Below are 22,062 nucleotides of genomic sequence, written 5' to 3'. Positions count from 1 at the left end.
CACACTTCAAAGGAATCGCGGCGTACCGTGGCCTGTAGTGTTCACACAGTCGCCATTGTTTGTTTAGTTTATTACCGACAGCTTGAATTTTTGACCGCTTGATTAAATGTTGATAGCACAAAATCTCATTATCGTGGAGCAATGAAGAGACTTTTCAGTTTATAGATTTATATCAATCAGAGACCCGCTGTTGTGTATATTGTATGTATATGCATGTATATGTATATGCACCATTGTGTGACCATCTGCGTGATATAGGCCTACAGTTGTAGGCATGGACCATCCTTGACCACTGTGTACCGGAGCTTTATATGTCCACGAAACGAAATAATAGGGCATTCAACCTTTAACGTGCAAAGGGGTAGAAATTACATAATTATAAAAAATAAAAAAAGTTTATTGCCATAAAATCTTACATTCCTTACACATTAATCAATAATAATTCATAGTATGAAGAGAATAAACATGACCTTAAACATAGCAGGTAAATACCTAATTTAATTTCACATTGTTATAGGAATATAGGCAGTGGGTACCAGTCTCAGCCGTGCTAGATATGTGGTACCTATTACCTATACATATATCCAGCGCTGATTTTCACTAATTTTCAGCCTGGTCCCTTAAGTATAATTTTTTTCGGTCGATCTGTTTCAATACGGCTAACAACTAAGGATATATCCAAGGGTTCATTTATGTAATTAATATATTATGTATATGTACATACATACATACATATAATCACGCCTATTTCCCGGAGGGGTAGGCAGAGACCACGGATTTCCACTTGCTACGATCCCTACGAACCGATATGAGTGATTCTCAAAATAGTGGCATCTAAACCTGTCATCGAGTTTTTGAATTGAATGTATGTTTATTTGCTCTTTTTCATATGAAACAAAAATGTATCTAGATAAACTAAAACAATGTTTATCGAGGCCAAGTCATTATTTTTATTTAAATTTAATACTTATATTTATAAAAAATAAAGAGTAGCACTTTTTACTGTAACCTGTCTTGTCCAAAAGCATCGCTCTTCCAGTTTTAGTTCTTTAGATTTTATAAGCACCAATTTATGTAAATAAAATATCATGCTATATAATAACATAAACAATATCTTTTAAAATGTACTTTGCACAGGCCTTATATATATATTTTAACAATATTCACGCACGAAGTTTGTCCAAGGATATTTTCTCTGTTAACCTGTACCAACCTGTACATGCGCGGTATTGCATCTGACTCATACACAGAAAAAAATATTTAGATCATAACTCTCTTCTTCTCTCTTCTTCTTTCTCTTTGCCTTATTCCCATTATTTGGGGTCGGCTCTCCTCGTTCTCATGCGCCAGGACCGTCTGTCCTGAGTTGTCTTTGGGGTAAGTTGGGCTCGTTCCAAGTCAATCATAACTATGGCAAAATATTAGGTAAGTATCAAGCTAACCACCGTAGGGTACCATTATGACCCAAGTGTCGTAGTTTCGTAGAGACAAGTGGTTAAAGGCAGAAATCTGGGGTTTTGTAACGGAATGTTAACTTTAACTTGTCTCGATTATTTTACGAATTTGGTATGGGGCCTAATGTAATAATATCATTTTAATATTGTATGAAGGTTTATTCATCTATGCTAAAAGTGAGACATTCGTATTATTATCCGTTCAAGGGAAAAAATAAAAATGAATGTATTTTTTACTGTAACCTGCTTATCTTCAACCTGTGTTCAATGTATAGGTTATTGTATGTCTTGAAAATAACTTCTTCATTTTCCGTTCCCTTTTGAAAATTTGGGGTACTTGAAGTGGTAAAACATATTTTTCATTATTAAAAGTAAAAAAATACCCAAAAAAATTTTTCATTTTCTTTAACCTGTCGATGCCACTTTTTTAAGAATCACTCATATGTATCAATGAAATGTTAGAAAAAATAGAAAAAGTAAGAGGGAATCGCCTAGCGTGGGTTGCGTGGGTGGTAGCGTGGGCATGTGATGCGGAGGGATGAAAGTCATGTGACAAGAAAGTTATTACGAATTAATGTGGAGGGAATTAACGGGAGAGGAAAACCGAGGAAAAGATGGATGGACTGTGTGAGAGATGAATGAGAGAGAGTGTGAATGATGAGATGACGGGCGAGAGAGAGGTATGGAAGAAAAAGACATGCTGCACCGACCCCAAATGAATGGGATAAGGACCGTGCGCGTTGGAGAGTCTGCCATCTTGTGCCTTGAATCGGAAACATATGTGCACATGTACATGTCAAAGCAAGTGCTACCATCTACCGTTCTCGTTGGTACGTTTCCTTGTGCATAGTAGGTTCTGCCATCTTGTGGGCTACATCAGAAGCATAAACGTCACATTCACGTGCCAAAAATCTGACGGCTCCTATGCTGCCCCCTATAGTTCATGCGCACAGGGCATAAGGGCAAGCGAATGATGATGATCAGTGAAATATCAAAAAAACTCCATCTTTCTCCTAAATGTATCATGATTTACGTAAATAAAGAAAGACAACGTTTATTAGTTAATGTATCTAGGCACCGCAGGGAAATTAAAACACACTTTGTCCAAAAGGCGGATTAGTTGTGCGAGTATAAAACTCTTAAAAGGTTTTGTCAATTTGCATAATTTATTGAATAAGGCGGGTTCAGACTTTAGCTTTTTATATGAGCGTAGTGTGCGTGTACGAGCGTGTAAGCTCAGGGCCGTCTTAAACTACGCTGGAGCCCTTGGGCACATAAGAATTTGGGGCCCTTTTGGAAAGTAAAGGAAGCGAATTAAACTAATTTTTTTCTACTATGATCACAGAATAAATAATAGTACTACCGTACAGAAAGGAAACTTCCTACAAAACCGAAGTTTGACAGCGGTTCAGGTTCGAATCATGCTATCCCTTTCTAATATATGGCACTATCCCTTTCGGCAATTTAGGGTTGTCAAAAATCAAGTGATTATCTTATCTGTGGTCGTGCACGCAAAAGGAAGTCAAGTGGTGCCGACCCTAATAATTTCTCGGAGCAATGCTGAGCCGAGCGGAGCCGAGTTTGGCCGAAGTCAGGAGTTTCGCACCCCTGCTATGATCTTCGATTTATTATGTTATAAGTAATCAAATATGGACACCCACAAGATAGACAGACGACCTTGTTAAGGCTGCCGGAAGACGCTGGATGCGGGTCGCTTCCAACCGGTACGAATGGAGGTCCAAGGGGGAGGCCTATGTTCAGTAGTGGACGTCTTATGGCTGAGATGATGATGATGAATCAAATATACTGTTTCTGTCTGTCCATCGGTATGTCCTGTGCCCTTATGGTAAAGCCGGTACTGTGTGTATATCAAGTCTTCAATCCAGAGGGTCTACCGGGAACACCAAAGTTCGCAAATTGCTAGCAAATAAGTACTTAGTTCGCAAATAGCATATTTCTCTTTTACTCTATCTAAGGCGTAAGGTAAGTGACAGAGAAAGATGACCGCAATTGCGAATTTCGGTGTTAGCGGTAGGGTAAGCTCGTATAGGTACCTAAGAAATGTAAGGAAAAGTAATGAATGGGGCCGCCTACATTCCACGACTCTTCTCTTTCCGAACAGACTCTAAATAATTTTAACGAAACAATACCTTAATCGTTTTTTTTTTCATCTTTTATCTGTTTAGTTTTATTACTTTTTAATATTACCACCGTGCCTTGTAGGATATCAGACATGTTTAACGAAATAGGGGAGACCGAGGTGATTTAAAACAGAGGTTGAAGTTGAAACAACGTCAATATTGCGGTATTTAGAGGGGCTGATTTAGACGGCGCGCGAACTCGTATATGCGATTTTAGTTACATTGCGGTTACATCCAATTCAGCCGACCAATCAAATACCGTAATGTAATGAAACTCGCATGCGATTTCTCGCACCGAGGGACCAGCGGACGGTGCGACGAGGCTAAACATCATTTTTTCCAGCTCGATAACAGTTATTTACTTACTCGTATGTTACAAAATTGACGTTGTTTCAACCTAGGTACCTCTGTTTTAACTCACCTCGGTCTCCCCTAATCCAATTTTAGGGAAAGCATCAGATCAGACACACACAATGTTATATGTTTGAGCATTAATTACTTACAGAATAATTTAACTCGTAAATAGGCCCTTTGAAACTGTTTTAATGATGTTGATTGCTCGGAAATAACATATTGTTTTCAAGTAATCTTGACGTTTTCGAATGTAGTCAGATAATGCAAAAATTTTAACTCGAGAGAAAACTCGTGTCTAAGTATATAAAACACTCCCTTTGGTCGTGTTTCAATTTATCGCCACACGTTGCAGATATCCAACTTTTCACACTTGTATCGTAATGTACTATTAAATACAGTCAAATACCCCATTGACGCTGACTGTACTTCCCTGTTGGAACCCGCAGAAGTACATTACTCTTAACTTTAACCCGTGGAGCGCCCACACTTGTTACACTAACTTAATTTAGGTCCTAGCGACCCCTCAGCCGTATTCGAATAATGAGATACGTCAAATACTAGATATTGAAACGATATGGATCGGATGGTCAAACAATAAGTGTCAAAAGTGACGTTTTTGTTTGGAGAAACGTAAATTTTGACACTTGTTTAACACTGACATATCCGATCCATATCGTTTCAATATCTAGTATTTGACGTATCTCATTGTTCGAATACGGCTGTCTATCTCTATCAGACGTGTGTAGCCACAGATCAATATGGGTCAAATTGTTTTGCATCAATTTGTTGTATGTTGTATGGTGGACGTTCGACGGGTTAATTGATTTGACGTGTTTGTGGTGGCGAGGGTAAGTTGTGCGGAATATTTTCAAAATTTTGTGTACTACTTACGGTTGACTTGCTTGTTATTAAATTATCGCTGACGTCGGTTTATTGAGGGCTAAATTAAATGACAGGGAAGGGAATAAACTCAATTATCGATATAATTGAGGAGTGTCTTTTCAAAAGGGGTTCTTTTTGTATGGTGTCCTTTTGAGAGTCTCCTCAATTGCGGAAATAATGCGCGAACGTTTAAAGTTCATTCAACCTTGTCGTAATAATGGATACTTAGAACGTTTTTAGGGTTCCGTACCCAAAGGGTAAAAACGGGACCCTATTACTAAGGGGCTACCCGAGGTTTCATCGATTTTTGAGCATGCCAAGATAATAGCCATCCTAAAACCCGACAAACCAGCTGAAGACCCGAAAAGCTATAGACCTATCGCACTACTTAGCGCATTATTCAAGCTCCTGGAAAAACTAATTTCGAATAGGATCACCCCTCTCATCGATCGCATAGTCCCCATCGAACAAGCAGGCTTTAGAATTGGACGTAACTGCACGGATCAAGTTTTGTCTCTTACAACGCATATAGAAGCTGGCTACCAGAAGAACTTGAAAACTGTAGCTGCTTTTATTGACTTAAGTGCAGCCTATGATACGGTGTGGAGACAGGGACTCTACTATAAGCTAATGAAGGCTGTCCCGTGTCGTAAAATTACCTGCCTGATTGACAATATGCTTAGGAACAGGGATTTAGTAGTTCACCTAGGAGATAAACAAAGCCGCCTTAGAACCTTAAACAATGGCATTCCACAGGGATCCACACTGGCCCCACTGCTCTTTAATATATATACTCATGACCTACCTAAAACAGTCTCTAGGAAATTTGTGTATGCAGATGATATCACCATTGCGCACCAGCACAAGACATTCGAGGTATCTGAAGAGCAGCTTAACAAAGATAGGTTCTCTAAACGAGTACTTTAAGAAATGGCGGCTTGTTCCAAATGCCAGCAAAACGGAAGTGTCGACGTTCCACCTCAACAATAAGCAAGCTGCTTATATCCCAACGGTAGCATTTGATGGTGAAATATTAACTTTCAACCCGCACCCTAAATATCTTGGTGTTACGCTGGACCGCTCACTTACTTTCGGTCCCCACCTTCAAAAGCTGAGCAAAAAACTTGGGACCCGAAACAACATACTCCACAAATTAACTGGCACGACTTGGGGAGCAAAAGCGGACGTTCTTCGTACAACTGGGCTGAGCTTAGTCTATTCTGCTGGTGAATACTGCGCACCAGTCTGGCTCAATAGCGCACACACAGAGAAAGTTGACGTGCAACTGCGTAATACTATGCGATGTATATCAGGCACGATCAAATCCACACCCGTACAATGGCTCCCAACCCTAAGCCACATCCCACCACCTCATCTTAGACGACAATTGGCACTGGTAAAAGAAGCGAACAAAATTCACAGCGACCCGAAACTGCCGATCCACCAGGAATTCCTTAACCCACCACAACATCGTCTGAAGTCTCGACACCCGCCCTATCAAACCGCTCAAAACCTGACGCAAGGTGGCTTCAATATAAAAGACGCTTGGAAAGATGAGTGGCAATCCAACCTGCCAAATCCCAGCCTAAATGCCTACGATCCTACCAAAAAGCCGTATGGCTTTTCAGCATCTAGGAATGAATGGTGCCAACTAAACAGACTCCGTACCGAACATGGACGCTGTGCGGACTACCTGTTTAAGTGTGGTTGGCGAGACTCACCAGCATGCGACTGCGGGGCCCCAGTACAGACTATACACCACATTATACATAGTTGCCCGAAACGGAAATTTGTCGGAGAGGCTCTAGACCTTCATTCGCCTAATGCACACGCTGCCCAATGGGTGAAGAATTTAGATATCGTATTGTAAATATTGTAATTGATAATTAGCGACTCTGTAAATGCCATACGAATAAATAAATAAATCGATTTTTGACAAGTTTTGAATCGTATCTCCTTTTTTGCACTACACATATAATTATAAGACAAACGGTTATCGGTTATTCAATCTTTTATCTCCGTTTTGGTCTACCGGATTTTGAAAGAAATGAATACTTATTTTTTATGAATTTTTTAAACATTGTCTAAAATAACATTTTTTTCGTACCTATCTAGTTTGCTGTGAAGGATCTTACATGTACGAAATCTACATATTTGGGTTCGTCTTTGACGTCTCGAAAAACGTGTTAAACTAGGGTTTTAATTTTAAACTAATTAACACAAAAGTTATGGCCAGAAAACCAGTTTTTTAGCCTAAAATTGTTCAACTTTGATGCCAAATATCTCGAAGACAATGAACTTTGAAGTAAATATGGGATAATATACCTTTTGCTTAAAGCCGTTGCTGTTAATATGATAAGCTACAAAAAACATTAGAAAACTAAGGGATTCAGATCGAAGGTCATTGGCGTGGGGGAGCCCCCTAAGACTCCACTGTCCGTCTGTCTGTCACCAGGCTGTATCTCATGAACCGTGATAGCTAGACAGTTGAAATTTTCACAGATGATGTATTTCTGTTGCCGCTATAACAACAAATACTAAAAGTACGGAACCCTCGGTGGACGAGTCCGACTCACACTTGTCCGGTTTTTTCAGTGAAATTTAGGTACTGTTGGAATATTGTTACATAACAATACCTACTAAAAGTGTTTTCTTGAACATCAAGGATCTAATGCCGCTAAAAATATATATTAATAAAAACTTTTTACAAAAAAAAGCAAACCGACTTCAAAAAGGATCAAATAAAATTATATCCTTTTTGAAGTCTATGCGTTACCAACTGATATGTTTGAAGTCGGTGCCAAGCCATGATTTTGGTGCGATTCGATAAGGATGTACCTACGTTGGATTGCCTTACACGACGACAATGAACGTACTTTCTGTAGGTACAGTCGACGTTAAAAATATGTTTACACTTTTCGCCTTATTACAAAGGAGTAAGGTGCAAAAGTGTAAATATATCTTTGACGTCGATTGTATCTAAAGCCCCCTCCAGACTATGCGGCTGAATCGCGGGCGAAGCCGCGAACGCGAGTGTGGAGTCGATTTCGCAGGTCTGCGTTCAGGACTCCACACTCGCGTTCGCGGCTTTGCGCCGCGATTCGCGCACGAGTGTGGAGGAGGCTTAAGAACACACCTCAGAACACACGATCAAACCTTCTTGGCGCAGTCTGTACCATGTTTGTCGGCACATTAGTGGAAATCCAATGCATTTTTTTTCGTCGTATTTTTTAAAGAGCATTTCTTACTAATGCTCGAACAGTCTATAGCACGCAAGTGTGGGATTGGGACTGAGTAATTTCCCGTCCCTTATCCAGAGGACTACATTTCAAAATATAAAACAATTTAAGAAATTTACCTTCTTGCCAAATTTCACCTAAAGCGGTTCAGTTGTTTAGCCTTGAAAAGGCGACAAAGAGGCAGACAAAATTACTTACACATTTGTAATAGTTATTAGTGCAGTTCTAATGGGATTTATAGCCATAAAGCTGATTATTTTGACTGGTATTGTTACTACTTGGCTTGGCACCGACTTCAAACATATCAGTTGGTAACGCATAGACTTCAAAAAGGATATAATTTTATTTGATCCTTTTTGAAGTCGGTTTGCTTTTTTTTGTAAAAAGTTTTTATTTTTCCATTTTTAGTTTTAACGCATTGTTAAGAGCGCGACGCATGAATGAAAAACAAGATCATGTTTAACACTAAATTCGTGTACCTATTAGTTTAATAAATATGTATGTAATCAGGAATTTTCTCGAGTCCGTCTGGGAAATTATAATTCCTGTCACTACTACACTAAATCCATCCTCCGCCCCGCCACTGGCCCAATCCCTCAACGCCCCGATCACTCAACCTCACAGCGCATCAACCCCTGATCCAGGAACCCCTCGACCCTGAACCAGGAATTTTCTCGAGTCCGTCTGGGAAATTATAATTCCTGTCAACTAAATCCATCCGCCCGCCCCGCCACTGACCCAATCCCTCAGCCCCCCGATCACTCAACCTCACAGCACATCAACCCCTGATCCAGGAACCCCTCGATCCTGAACCAGCAACCCTTCAACCGCCATTCCCCGACCCGTTAATCTCTGACCCCTTAACTCCTAACCCTAACCCCCGATCAGTAATAGCCTTACCAGCTTACCACGAGTTTGACATTGATATATTCGCTAGCATGTGTGTAACTTACTTCCTATGCATCTCGCTCGTACTAACCTTAGTGTGAGCGAGATGCATAAAAAGTTACATTTAGATGCATAAGACGTTAGCGAATATGTCAATGTCAAACTCGTGGTAAGGCTACAGTTGCAGTACATCAAATTGGTGGTTTTCGGAAGCAAATGCTCGAGTTACTTTAGAAAACCCCGAAATCACTTAACACGTGCCTTTAAAAATTGAGGAGTTCCCTCAATTCCTCATGGATTCCATCATCAGACCAGAACCAAAAATAATATGGAAACACCGTGGAGGTAACTTCTTCCAAACAAAAAAAGAATTACTCAAATCGGATCACAGTTGCCGGAGTAATCGGTGAACATACTTACATTTAAAGAAATCATCATCATTATCATCAAAATAATCATCATCATCAGGTCTACTTCATCAAATTAGTGGTTTTCGGGAGAAAGTGCTCGAGTTGCTTAAGAAAACGCCCAAAACACCATGCATGTGCCTTTAAAAATTGAGGAGTTCCCTCAATTCCTCATGGATCCCATCATCAGAACAGAACCAAATTAAAATGGGACCAATTCGGAGGTAGCTCCTTTCAAACAAAAAAAGAATTACTCAAATCGGACTACGGATGTCGGAGTAATCGGTGAACGTACATAGAAAAAAAAAAAAATAGCCACAACCGAATACAGAACCTCCTCCTTCTATGAAATTGAAGTCGGTTAAAAATGTGAACGCCAACGTAAAGTCATTATTCTAATCTTATAAGCCAGTTTATGGATTAAATAGGTACCTTTAAAAAACGACATGAAGTAAGCGTTCTGCAGATTTAGATCCTTTTAATAGCACGCCTACGAAAAATCAATATTGGTTAAACATGTAAAAATTGGCCCACGCGTTATACATATATGTAGAGTGCCGCAAATAAACATAAAAAGTGGTAGGTACTTAGTAAGAATCCGGACTTGACTCGTACATACCCGACGATCTCGACCTTCGTAAAGGATCCTATTAACTCACGCTAGACCGGGCCGGGGCTGGGCTGGAGCTTCCGGCGCTTCGTTTTCTATGGAAAGCACCACGTGATCACCGACCAGCCGTCATAGAAAATGACAGGTCGGACGACTTGCCACGGGCTCAGCCCGGTCTAGCGTGAGTCATCCTTAGAGCGGTTTCGCACTACGTCCGATCCGAACCCGTGAAAATATGGTCCGTAGTAGCCGTAGAACTATTTCTATGGTAAGTTACGCACCGCACACGTTGAATGACGGAAAGAAATCGGATGACGGAGATCGGATCTAGTGCGAAACCGCTCTTAAGGTAGTGTAAACGAGACACGTACAGCACCGTATAAAGATCGCCATAAAAATACCCTCAGGCAAGCACAAATAAAGAGTAGGTAGCAGCCGTAAAGGGAAAATTTTATGTCAACGAGTCGGCCCTAAAAAAGTAATAACTAACTTCACGGACGATTCGGCCACGGCGACTGCTATCAACTCCGTTGCTCTGTCTCTGAGGGGCTACCGCAAAACCCAAAATTTGCAAATTGCGGGGACCTTTCTCTTTTACACCATTGAAAGCGTAATTAGAGTGACAGAGAAAAATGCCCGCAATTTGCGAACTTCGATTTTCGCGATTATAGCCCTGGTGTGTTCGCAAGTGGCGGACATAGACGATCTTGTTACTAAAAGTTCGCGAACATTGCGGGCATGTGAGCACACCATTTGTGTAATTATAATGTATTATCGCTGATTGCCACAGGTGGTCTGGCTTTTATTTCGTCGGACGGTATCGGCCTGTCAGTTAGAACAAAATTTTGAAAGTTCCGAACAACTGACAGGCCGATACCGTCCGGCGGACTGTTAATCAGTGGGCCCCTTAAGCGCCGTCGCGATTCAAAATCAGTTACGTTGTCATTTATTGCTGCCCGCCGTTTGTATGGCTGCCTGCTACAAAAACAACCCCCTACAAAAGTATTACAAAAGGTACACCCACGCTGGAATACTTACGTTTAGCCGTTTTGATGCCCCGTTGTTCCCGGTGTATGCACTAGGCGGGTATTTTCCCGGTAAAATAGTAGTAGTCTTCTTCCTCGCGTTATCCCGGCATTTTGACACGGCTCATGGGAGCCTGAGGTCCGCTTGACAACCAATCCCATGATTTGACGTAGGCACTAGTTTTTCCGAAAGCGACTGCCATCTGACCTTCCAACTCAGAGGGGAAACTAGGCCTTATTGGGATTAGTCCGGCTTCCTCACGATGTTTTCCTTCACCGAAAAGCGACTGGTAAATATCAAATGATATTTCGTACATAAGTTCCGAAAAACTCATTGGTACGAGCCGGGGTTTGAACCCGCGACCTCCGGATTGCAAGTCGCACGCTCTTACCGCTAGGCCACCAGCGTTTTGACGGACGTTCAGCGCTGCGGCCTCCGCAGTATTTATGCTGAGTCAGCGCCTATTCTTTACCACAACACATGACCCTCTAATAGTCCCTCTACTAATATAAAATATGTACATGGTTAAATCGCTATTACTGCTATTAGTGTCAAATTGTATGTTGCCTTTTACTTTTTTTGTCTCTTGTCAACTTTCATTTTGTCTCTTGTTATTATTTGTGTCACAAAGCATGTAGAGTTAGACCAAGAAAAATCTTTAGCGATTTTGATAGCCCACGCAGTGTAAGTGTTATTTTAAACGTCACACTTCTATGCAATTATGACATATAAATAACAGTTGCACTGCGTGGGCAGACTTTTCTTGGACTAACTCTAAGTTATGGTTGAATAACTAAGATGTTATCTATCTGTCTATTTGCCTAGTTTCCTAGTTGCGTAGGACAGCGCTGTTGACTTGCGAAGGCCGATAACTTTGACCCGTGTCTCCCAAGTTAGATGTGCGGGCTGTATAATTAGATTTATGTATGGAATTAATTCGTCAATTCGCGAAGATGAATTCGCAAGAGAAAACCTCTGATCTTTACCACGCTGTCAAATACACAAGCGTACGACACGGAAGCGTGTGTCGGTCTTAATTACTTTTTTAAAGACATTTCATTTACGTTCCACAAAGAAAATACATTGTTTAAAATTGAGTAAGTAATGTACGGAGCCCTTGGAACGCGAGTCCGACTCGCACTTGACCGGTTTTTTTAAATATCCAATAAGCCCTCATTCACACGAGCGCTTTTTCAACGCGCGTTAAAAAAGCGTTTGAATGACACAAATGGAAACATGTGTATTTGTTCACACGATGGCGGTGGCGCTTTTTATCAAGCGTTGTTGGATTTTCGACTTTAAGCGTTGGTCGTTAAATCGAATTTAGCGTGCGGACGGATTCAAGCTTAGAGGATATAACCAACGGAGACGCCATGTCTAAAATTTTCGGTACAAAATAGTCTGCCGTTTTTTGCGGGGGAGGGGCACATCAAATGTATAGGTACGTCATGTCAGATAAACGTCAGTCCATACATATGGTTGACATTTGGTTGACCATTGGCCGCCTATTTTCGACAGAGGGGAACGCCTGTTAATGGCGGCTCCATTGTTAATTACTCCGAGGATTCAAGCGCTTTTTTAACGCGCGTTGAAAAAGCGCTCGTGCGAATGAGGGCTAAGGAAAAAAATAATGGTACCAATTCGATTCCTTACATTTTATTAAAAAAAAATTGTATAGCTACTACATAACCGCAATATTTATGTTGACGTCACGATGTATTGCAATATTTAGAAATTGATTCTGTTAGTCCTCATCCTCAAGGGCTTTTTCATAACTCTCTGTGTGTGTGTGTGTGTGTGTGTGTGTGTGTGTGTGTGTGTGTGTGTGTGTGTGTGTGTGTGTGTGTGTGTGTGTGTGTGTGTGTGTTTTATTAAAAAAAACGGGGGAATAACAACCGGAACAAGGAAATGAAACAAAATCTGATATCCAAAAATATAATATTAACTACACCTGCAATTCACATTTACTTAATAATATAATATTTACACCATGCAATACTATACTATTCACATATTACACATATTTACAGCACATTTCAATCATTAACTAGGTACAGTCACCGGCAATAATATGTTACACAGCGAAGGCCGCAAAAATATGTGACGCGCTCTTATCGCGCTACTAATAAGATCGTGTCAGATATTTTTACGGCCTTCGCTGTGTAACATATTATTGCTGGTGACTGTACTAGCTTAATGATATTCAAAGTCTGTACATCACAAAGGGTATTTATAAATCTGCACCACGATAGTTTTAATCCGGTTACTTATTCTGCGACAGCCCGGCGCCGCTCGTGGGGTGCGACGGCGGACGTCAGTCCAAAAAGTCTATAATATGTACAATGTCTATATTTTGAATTATTCTAAGAAAGCAGAGCAACGACCAGTGTGCGTTGTTAATATTTATCGTCGTTGTTGTATCTATCTGTCTATATCTGCACAACGGTAGTTTTATCCCGGTTATACTGCGACAGCACCCGGCTTCGCTCGTGCGCCGCGCACGTGAGGCGCGGCGGCGGGCGTCAGGCCGGCGCGCGCGGCGGTGACGCTGCATACAACGCTGTTTCGGCGAAACGCACGCGCGTTTGTCGCCCGTTCTGTGGACAATACTTTATTTTAACCCATATATATACTAGTGGCTCTGTGAGCTGTAGACCTCGCGAGCTGAGCTTAAAACTGAGTATATGTATGGCTTCGTTGTTTAGAAGAATTTAGAGAATCTAATTTGACAATTAAAACCTTAACTATCGAACCTGCTTACAAAATTCGGGAATTGGTTTAGAAATGCGACCAGTAGAGTAGAACAGATGGACATACGATACAATTTTTGGCTAACAGGCCAATTCAAACGTACACTGATATCAGAATGACGTCTAACTGATGTCATTTAGTTATCGTGCATTTCGCTGGTTCTTGTCCGTACATGTATTGGCGCAAGCGAGACGCACGATGACTACTAAATAACATGATAAAAATATCATTCCGATGTCAGTGTACGGTCGGTGCCCCAACTTAAGTATCCACGTCGCCATACTAATTGTATAGAAAAGTGGATAGAGTTAGACCAAGAAAAGTCTGCAGAGCACACGCAGTGCCAATGTTATTTGTGCCAGTGTCAAAATCTCTGCAGACTTTTCTTGGTCTAACTCTACTTATGTTAGGGAACCAACATTACCTTTTAATTAGCCTGTAAACTGCAACTGAGAAGCTTCGTGCGCGTTTGGTTTGCCAGCCTTTTCAGTCTTTGTTCCTCCTCGAGTCGCAATAGAAGGAGTTTCATGCTTTTAATTTTAGTCGAGTAAGAATTTAAATATCTAACTAATCTAAATTCTAAAGAGAATAGATTGTATAGGGGACGTGCATGAACTATAGGGGGCAGCACAGGAGCCGTCAGATCTTTGGCGCGAAGCGTAGATGTGTAGTTTATGATTCCGATGTAGCCCACAAGATGGCAGAACCTACTATGCACAAGAAAACGTACCTACGAGAACGGTTGATGGTAGCACTTGCTTTGGCAATGTACATGTGCACATATGTTTCCGATTCAGGCCACAAGATGGCAGGCCCTCCAACGCGCACGGTCCCTATAGGGGGCGTGCGTGAACTATAGGGGGCGGCATAGGAGCCGTCAGATTTTTGCGTGAGGCGTAAATGTGACGTTTATGCTTCCGATGTAGCCCACAAGATGACAGAACCTATACTATGCATAAGGAAACGTACCTACAAGAACGGTAGATGGTAGAACTTGCTTTGGCAATGTACATGTTTCCGATTCAGACCACAAGATGGCAGACCCTCCAACGCGCACGGTCCCTATAGTAGAGGGTTATTGTCGTACTAAATTTTGTAGTCACTGTAAATCAGTGCTGTAAATTTACTGTCATCTTTCGATACAGGATTAAAATGAAAATGAATAAAAAATATCAATAAATGTATATATGTACTAGCTGTGCCCGCGGCGCCCCCCGCGTGGGATTCGGTCTGTGTCAGTAAGCGGCTAATTTCTAATCCTAATTTTTCTCCCAGTCCAGATAAAATATTTTACTAAATTAGGTACCACTAAATAAAACTTCACTCCAAAATCAACAGTTTTTTTGGCCTTACGAGTATTCAAATTTTACACGTGATTTAAACGACAGAGTAGTAGATGTATATCGGACGATACAGTAAGGTATACGCGCGCGAGCGAAAGCGAAGCGGCCTGCCTGGCTAGAGCGCCACTCAACGTGGTCTTCTTCAGACTCGTGAGGAAGACCACGTGCCCCTTGTAACCTCAATGCGTTTCGAGACTTTCACGAATGATTCGATTTTTTTCGGGAAGGCATGGTAATGCGTATAAAATGCGAGTCCCAAATCGTTTGACTCCGCAAACGACCAGTGCTGGATTAAGATATTTTGATGCCCTAAGCATTTCTAGACCATGGTGCCCCCTCTCCCTAGGGTCATCGAGATTACATTGATTTTTTTTGGTAAGTTGAGTGACGTTCATTGCCGCATTACAGCTGAGAATGGAAATCTATCACATAATTTTATCACGAAAATTGACAGTGTTGCAGCAGTAACGTTGCAACAGAGTAATGCTGCTGCAGTCGCCATATTGTAGAAAGTTATTGAAAACGCGAGCGAAGCGAGCGCGAAAATTTTTCGATATAATAACGCAATTTTACAGTTGTACATTTTTACTTTTAGTCTGGAAATCAGTCACATAATTTTAACACGAAAATTGACAGTGCTGCAGCAGTAACGTTACAGCAGAGTAATGCTGCTGCAGTTGCCATATCTTAGAAAGTTATTTAAAACGCGAGCGAAGCGAGCTCGAAAATTTTTCGATATAAAAACGTAATTTGATAGACAGCTGTACATTTTTACTTTTAGTATGGAATTCAGTCACATAATTTTATCACGAAAATTGACAGTTCTGCAGCAGTAACGTTGCAGCATAGTAATGCTGCTGCAGTTGCTATATCATAGAAAGTTATTGAAAAGGCGAGCGAAGCGAGCGCGAAAATTTTTCGATATAAAAACGTACATAGACAGTTGTACATTTTTACTTTTAGTATGGAAATCAGTCACATCATTTTATCACGAAAATTGACAGTGCTGCAGCAGTAACGTTGCAACAGAGTAATACTGCTGCAGTTGCCATATCTTAGAAAGTTATTGAAAACGCGAGCGAAGCGAGCGCGAAAATTTTTCGATATAAAAACGCAATTTGATAGACAGTTGTACATTTTTACTTTTAGTCCCAACCAGGCGCAAATCCAGGGTTTCATACAGAGAAGGGATGGGACAGTTTTCTATCAGCCTAGCTTCGCATAGAGCTCGATATTTAAGGGTCTCAGCGAGGTTGTTTTCATACAGAAAAGATGCAAGAAAGCAGAGCTTGGAATTGACCAAGTGAATGTGAAGTGTGAGCAGGGCAGAAGGCCCAGCTGCGAAAGAGGAAAGCTTGGATTTGGATCCACGCCCAAGTGTAATTAAGGCAGAAGATCAACTTTGCCATAAGGCAGAAAACCTCGCATAAGACCTTACGCCGAACTGCAAAAGAGTGGCTTGAAATCGAATCTATGCATGTAATCACGACTCTTCTACTGCTCGCTCTTTGGCTTCGCTCGAAAGCGCTACTTAATAGGATGCTTTTAGTTTTCGGCTTTCACGGGGCCCCTTATAACACTAAGGAGCAACTCGGCTTGGCCGACAAATGTGGCGTGCAAGAAAGCAAAATTCGCTATAAAATCGGTAACCTATGTCGAAAAAATCGGCTGGCCGCAAGCCCGAAAGCAAGATTTTTTTCCATGACTTTAAGGGCCTCCGCGTAAGGTCAAATCGAAAGCCTACGTTGGAGATGTTCTTACGTACCCTCACTCTTTTACTTGATCCCTACGAGCCTTCGTTATTAGATGGGTACTTGTACATGTATAAAAGTTTCATGTAGGTACCTACTCCACGACGACTGCAATGCTGATGCAGCCTGCGCGTTTTTTTTTTGCCTACGGTTTTGGTGCCCCCTAGACGTGGTGCCCTATGCAAGTGCTTATTTTGCTTAAAAGGGTTAATCCGGCACTGCAAATGACAGAGGTCAATGTTTTTTCGTTGTTCCTTCGTTGTCATTATTAAGTGCTTAAAGGCGGCGATACCTACTTATGAATATGGATTTGATATGGGTGCGATATAATTACATTAATTACGATTAGGTATAATTAATTAATGATGGAGAAAATTTATAATTTTAAATAATTATGCAATTATATGCATGTTGATATGTGTGTTTATTTTACCACTACGTAACTATGTAAACTCATTTTTATTTTTCTTGATTACTTAATGTTTACTCAGTTCCCCAAAAGATGGCACTGTGCAATGAGGGGCAATTAATTTACTGTCGTTTAATTTTGTTGTATTATTAATTTATTAAATCAACATAATTATTCAATTATTTTTGTTGATATCCGTACCCCCTCTAGAGTTAATTTGGCAAAATCTTTCCTCGGTGGCTTATTCATGTCACAACGTATTAAATTCAGCGCCATCTGTTAGTTTACCAGGGTACTCAATAGTGGTAGCACATATGTGAAAAAGTTTGCCCCTCCTTCCTAAGTATCGCCATAAGATTCAGGGGCAAACTTAAGTCAATCGACCGTTGTGGCTACCCCCCCTTTTAGGGGTTGAATTTTTATAGCCTATAACCTGGCCGGGGATTTTCTCGACAGATTAGTAAAGTCTTCATCAAAATCCGTTCAGCCGTTACAGACAAACAGATAAACAGATAAACAGACAAACAGACAAAAATTCTAAAAACTTTTGGAACGTGTTCTGTTATCGATTCTAAGTATCCCCAGCCAACTTTTTTTCAAATATCTTCCATGTACAGACTTTCGACCGTCTTCAGCTTTATTATAGGTATGTATAGATAGATGGATAAATGATTTTTTTTATTTTTAGAACGCCATATGATTTTGACCCATGTTCTTTTACTGATATGAGTAAAAATTGTTAAATATAAAATGGTGTCGCCATCTAGACGAGCATAGAGGCCAAAGGTATGGCGCCGTATATTCAAGAATCAAATTTTCTTTAAAGCGCAAAAAGCCATCATCTCTTGCAAAAATTAAACGAATACGCTTAGCCCGCGCTTTTCAAAATAAAATAATAAAATAAAAAACAACAATTGATACGAAATTTAAGTATAAAAAAATACAAAAAGTTGTGTAGCAGCATACAATTACTGGGGATGGAACCAGGGACCTCCCGATGCAAACAAAAAAAGCGAACGTTTGCAAAATGCGCCATGATAGTTCTTACTAAAGCTGACGAAATTTAGCTACTCATTCTCAAGTAAAAACGAAATATCTAAATACCGCCAAAACCAGCGATACAAATTTTCTGAATTTTTGGACATTTAATCTATAAACATATATCAAAAAGAAAAAACTCTTATGATATCGATACGATTATTTGTTTAAGCGCTAGGTATAACGACTCCGCCATTTTTAAAAATTTCCAAAAACCGGATTGACAAAAAAATTTTATTTAGTCATAGAATCTGGTCACAAAATTTCATGAGAATCGGTTAAGAATTGCGACCTGTAGAGGAGAACATCCGGAAATACAAAACTAAATATCTAAATACCGCCTAAACCAGCGATAATTTTTTTTCTGCATTTTTTGCTATTAACTCTGTAAACATGTCTCAAAAAGAAAAAACTCTTATGATATCGATACGACTATTTGTTTAGGCGACAGGTATCACGACTCCGCCATTTTAAAAAAAATCCAAAAACCGGATTGACAAAAAAAAATTATTTAGTCATAGAATCTGGTCACAAAATTTCATGAGAATCGGTTAAGAATTGCGACCTGTAGAGGAGAACATCCGGAAATACAAAACTAAATATCTAAATACCGCCTAAACCAGCGATAATTTTTTTCTGCATTTTTTGCTATTAACTCTGTAAACATGTCTCAAAAAGAAAAAACTCTTATGATATCGATACGACTATTTGTTTAGGCGACAGGTATCACGACTCCGCCATTTTTAAAATTTTACAAAAACCGGATTGACAAAAAAATTTTATTTAGTCATAGAATCTGGTCACAAAATTTCATGAGAATCAGTTAAGAACTGCGACCTGTAGAGGAGAACATCCGGACATACGAAAGCAAATTGCTCGAGTCAAAACGTAGACCTTCGCTACGCTTCGGTCAATTATCATACGAGGTAGAAGCACCAGGCAGTGGCGGATGTGCCCTAAGGCCCAGTAGGCCCGGGCTTAGAACGGCAAGATATTAGGGGTGGCAGTCTACCAGTCTATACTAGTGGCTCTGTGAGCTGTAGACCTCGCGAGCAGAGCTTGAAATAACATGGTGCTAAGAGCTTTAAATACACCGTGTTTTTTTTGATTTCCGTTAATTTCAAGGGTGCATTCCTGAGCTTAAATCAAGTAACTTTCTCAAAGACACCGATGTTCTGATTAAGTCCATTTCGGAGATAATCCATAATTTATTTTTTTACTATAAGGCCTCTACAAGCGTGTACACTTGCCTTAGGGCCGGCTTACATATTGATTAGTGTTTAGAATGAGTTCATACATTTGCTACTAAACTTAAGTACAATCTCGGTCGATTGATGTACGAAATGACATTGATATGTCACAGATTTCAATTGTTTGGTTGAGTTAAATGTGATGCCCGTGTTACAACAACGCTATATGCTACATTTAATTACTTTTTAAACAAAAAAAAAAACAAAAAAGAAAACAAAAAAAAATTTTTTTTTTGAAAATTAACTATGCCATTTCGTTCTTATAAACGTACTTAACTATACCCCAAAGTTAACGGAATTCAATAAAAACACGGTGTATAGTAAATTAAAGAAAAACAATACGAAATTTATGTGTAAAAAAATACAAAAAGTTATAATATCCCAGCATACAATTACTGGGGATCGAACCCAGACCCTGTGTGCAAACAGAAAAAGCGAACGTTTACAAACTGAGCCAAATAGTTCTTAGATGGGTTGACGAAATTTAGCTACTCCTTCTCAAATTAAAATTAGTTAAAATTAAATATCTAAATACCGCCTAAACCAGCGATAATTTTTTTCTGCATTTTTTGCTATTAACTCTGTAAACATGTCTCAAAAAGAAAAAAGTCTTATGATATCGATACGACTATTTGTTTAGGCGCCAGGTATCACGACTCCGCCATTTTTAAAAATTTCCAAAAACCGGATTGACAAAAAAATTTTATTTAGTCATAAAATTCGGTCACAAAATTTCACGAGAATCGGTTAAGAATTGCGACCTGTAGAGGAGAACATCCGGACATACGAAAGCAAAATGCCCGAGTCAAAACGTAGACCTTCGCTTCGCTTCGGTCAATGATAGGTGCAGAGGAAAGGGGCGGCTAGTAGTTACTATCTACAGGGCTTGGGGCCTAGGGCGGCCAACACGGCAAATCCGCCACTGGCACCAGGAGACTGGAAGAAACTACTATAGGTAGTCTAGGTAGATAGCATCAGTTACATCATTATCGCCAGGCTTCGGATTTACGTGCTAAAGAAACTCCGAAGCCTTATCAGTATCACACATCCGTGGCGTACGTAAATATCGGAATAATCGGAAACTAGTTTTCCGTAAATCTACGGTGAAAACTAGTTTTAACTGAGATTTAGTCAAAACTAGTTTTCGTGTTCGCAGAAGTCCCTTGGTGAAATCTTTTCTATTGCCTATTACATAATGAGAAAAGTTTTTAATTAAGTACTTATTAGATACAAACTAGTTCTTCTCTCTTTTCGTTTTCGTTCTAAACTTAAATTGAGTTATCCCTTGAAATAAGAAAAAAAGTATTAGACTTGCGTTGTAGTAGGTGTAGTAAGTATTCAGAGGCCCATTTCTCGAAAGGTATTAGACTAATAGTAATAATATTAGTCCACGAACAGTCGTATGAGTTACCATCTGGGGCCCATTTCTCGAACGATATTAGTCTAATATTATTAGTGAGTTGTCATGGCAACCCATACGATTTGACAGTTCGTGGACTAATAATATTAGTCTGATACCGTTCGAGAAATGGGCCCATGGCATCACACTGATAATATTAGTTAAATACTATTCGAGAAATGAGCCCCAGGAGGCGGAAAATTAGCTCCACAAATTTTTAATAAGTAACTGGTTAAAGTTTGTGCTTCTCATGTCAAAGTAATTAAATGCTGCCTAGAACTTCTGACGTTTTAATTAACAGCTGTAACAACTCCTCACTTACCGCGATCACGAAGAAAGTTAATTTTAGCGTTGCGGCATTTCAATTTTCAATTTCAATAGGCGCAACTTGATTTCTTATTGATATAGGTCTTATAGGTTAATATTAGAGATGCAACGGATAGTTGTTTGGCCGGATACCGGATACCGGATATTCGGCCTGACCATCGGCCGAATATCCGGTATCCGGCCGCCGAATATTGGGCCGGCGGAACTATACCTACATTTCGGTTCTTCAGGTGCGCATTGTGTAGGTTTTGACCTATTTCGTAGTTAACGTTCGCGCGGATTCATTTCTGGGTTCGAAATGAGTGCGCGTGCAAGTGAGTGGAATGTTTAAATTGTTTTAAAATAATAAACGGGTACAATTATGACCGAGACGTTTCTTAGATCCAATTTGTTTACTCCGAAATCAAGCAATGTTACTATCCGCTATCCGGCCGGATAGTAGGTCACTATCCGGTATCCGGCCGGATATTAAAATATTGGCCGGATAGGCTGAATACCGGATAGTAACCGAATATCCGGTGCATCTCTAGTTAATATCAATATCAAATCTCTCTTGTCAGGCCTGTGATAGACCGGATGTCTGTCTCGCATCGGTGTTAGTCTCCCCAGTGTTACAACATAAGACCGTTTTCACATTGTCCGATCCGATATCGGATGTCAGAAGGAAGTAAAATGTAAGATATATGTGTTTCTCTGTAATACTTATTTATTTATGCATGTAATAAATCATTATTACTAAAAAACGATAAATAACGCAAAAAGGCGGGTTTACGGCCAATGCTGTTTTTGTCAT

At 40.1% G+C, this 22,062-nt stretch overlaps 1 protein-coding gene across 1 annotated transcript in view; it reads right to left on the bottom strand.

The window, feature by feature from the left end:
• Positions 1–13,461: 13,461 nt before the first annotated feature.
• The window catches only part of LOC134798990 (adipokinetic hormone/corazonin-related peptide receptor variant I-like), a 70,094-nt gene continuing 61,493 nt past the window's right edge, over positions 13,462–22,062 (bottom strand). The window contains exon 8 of the mRNA XM_063771415.1: positions 13,462–13,598. Coding sequence (XP_063627485.1) covers positions 13,462–13,598 — 137 coding nt within the window. The remainder of the gene's footprint in view (positions 13,599–22,062) is intronic.

This window comes from Cydia splendana, chromosome 17, assembly GCF_910591565.1.
Source record: "Cydia splendana chromosome 17, ilCydSple1.2, whole genome shotgun sequence".
In the NCBI taxonomy this organism is placed as follows: Eukaryota; Metazoa; Arthropoda; class Insecta; order Lepidoptera; family Tortricidae; genus Cydia; species Cydia splendana.
The sequence above is the reverse complement of the archived record's forward strand: the minus strand, read 5'-3'. Positions and strand labels throughout refer to the sequence as shown.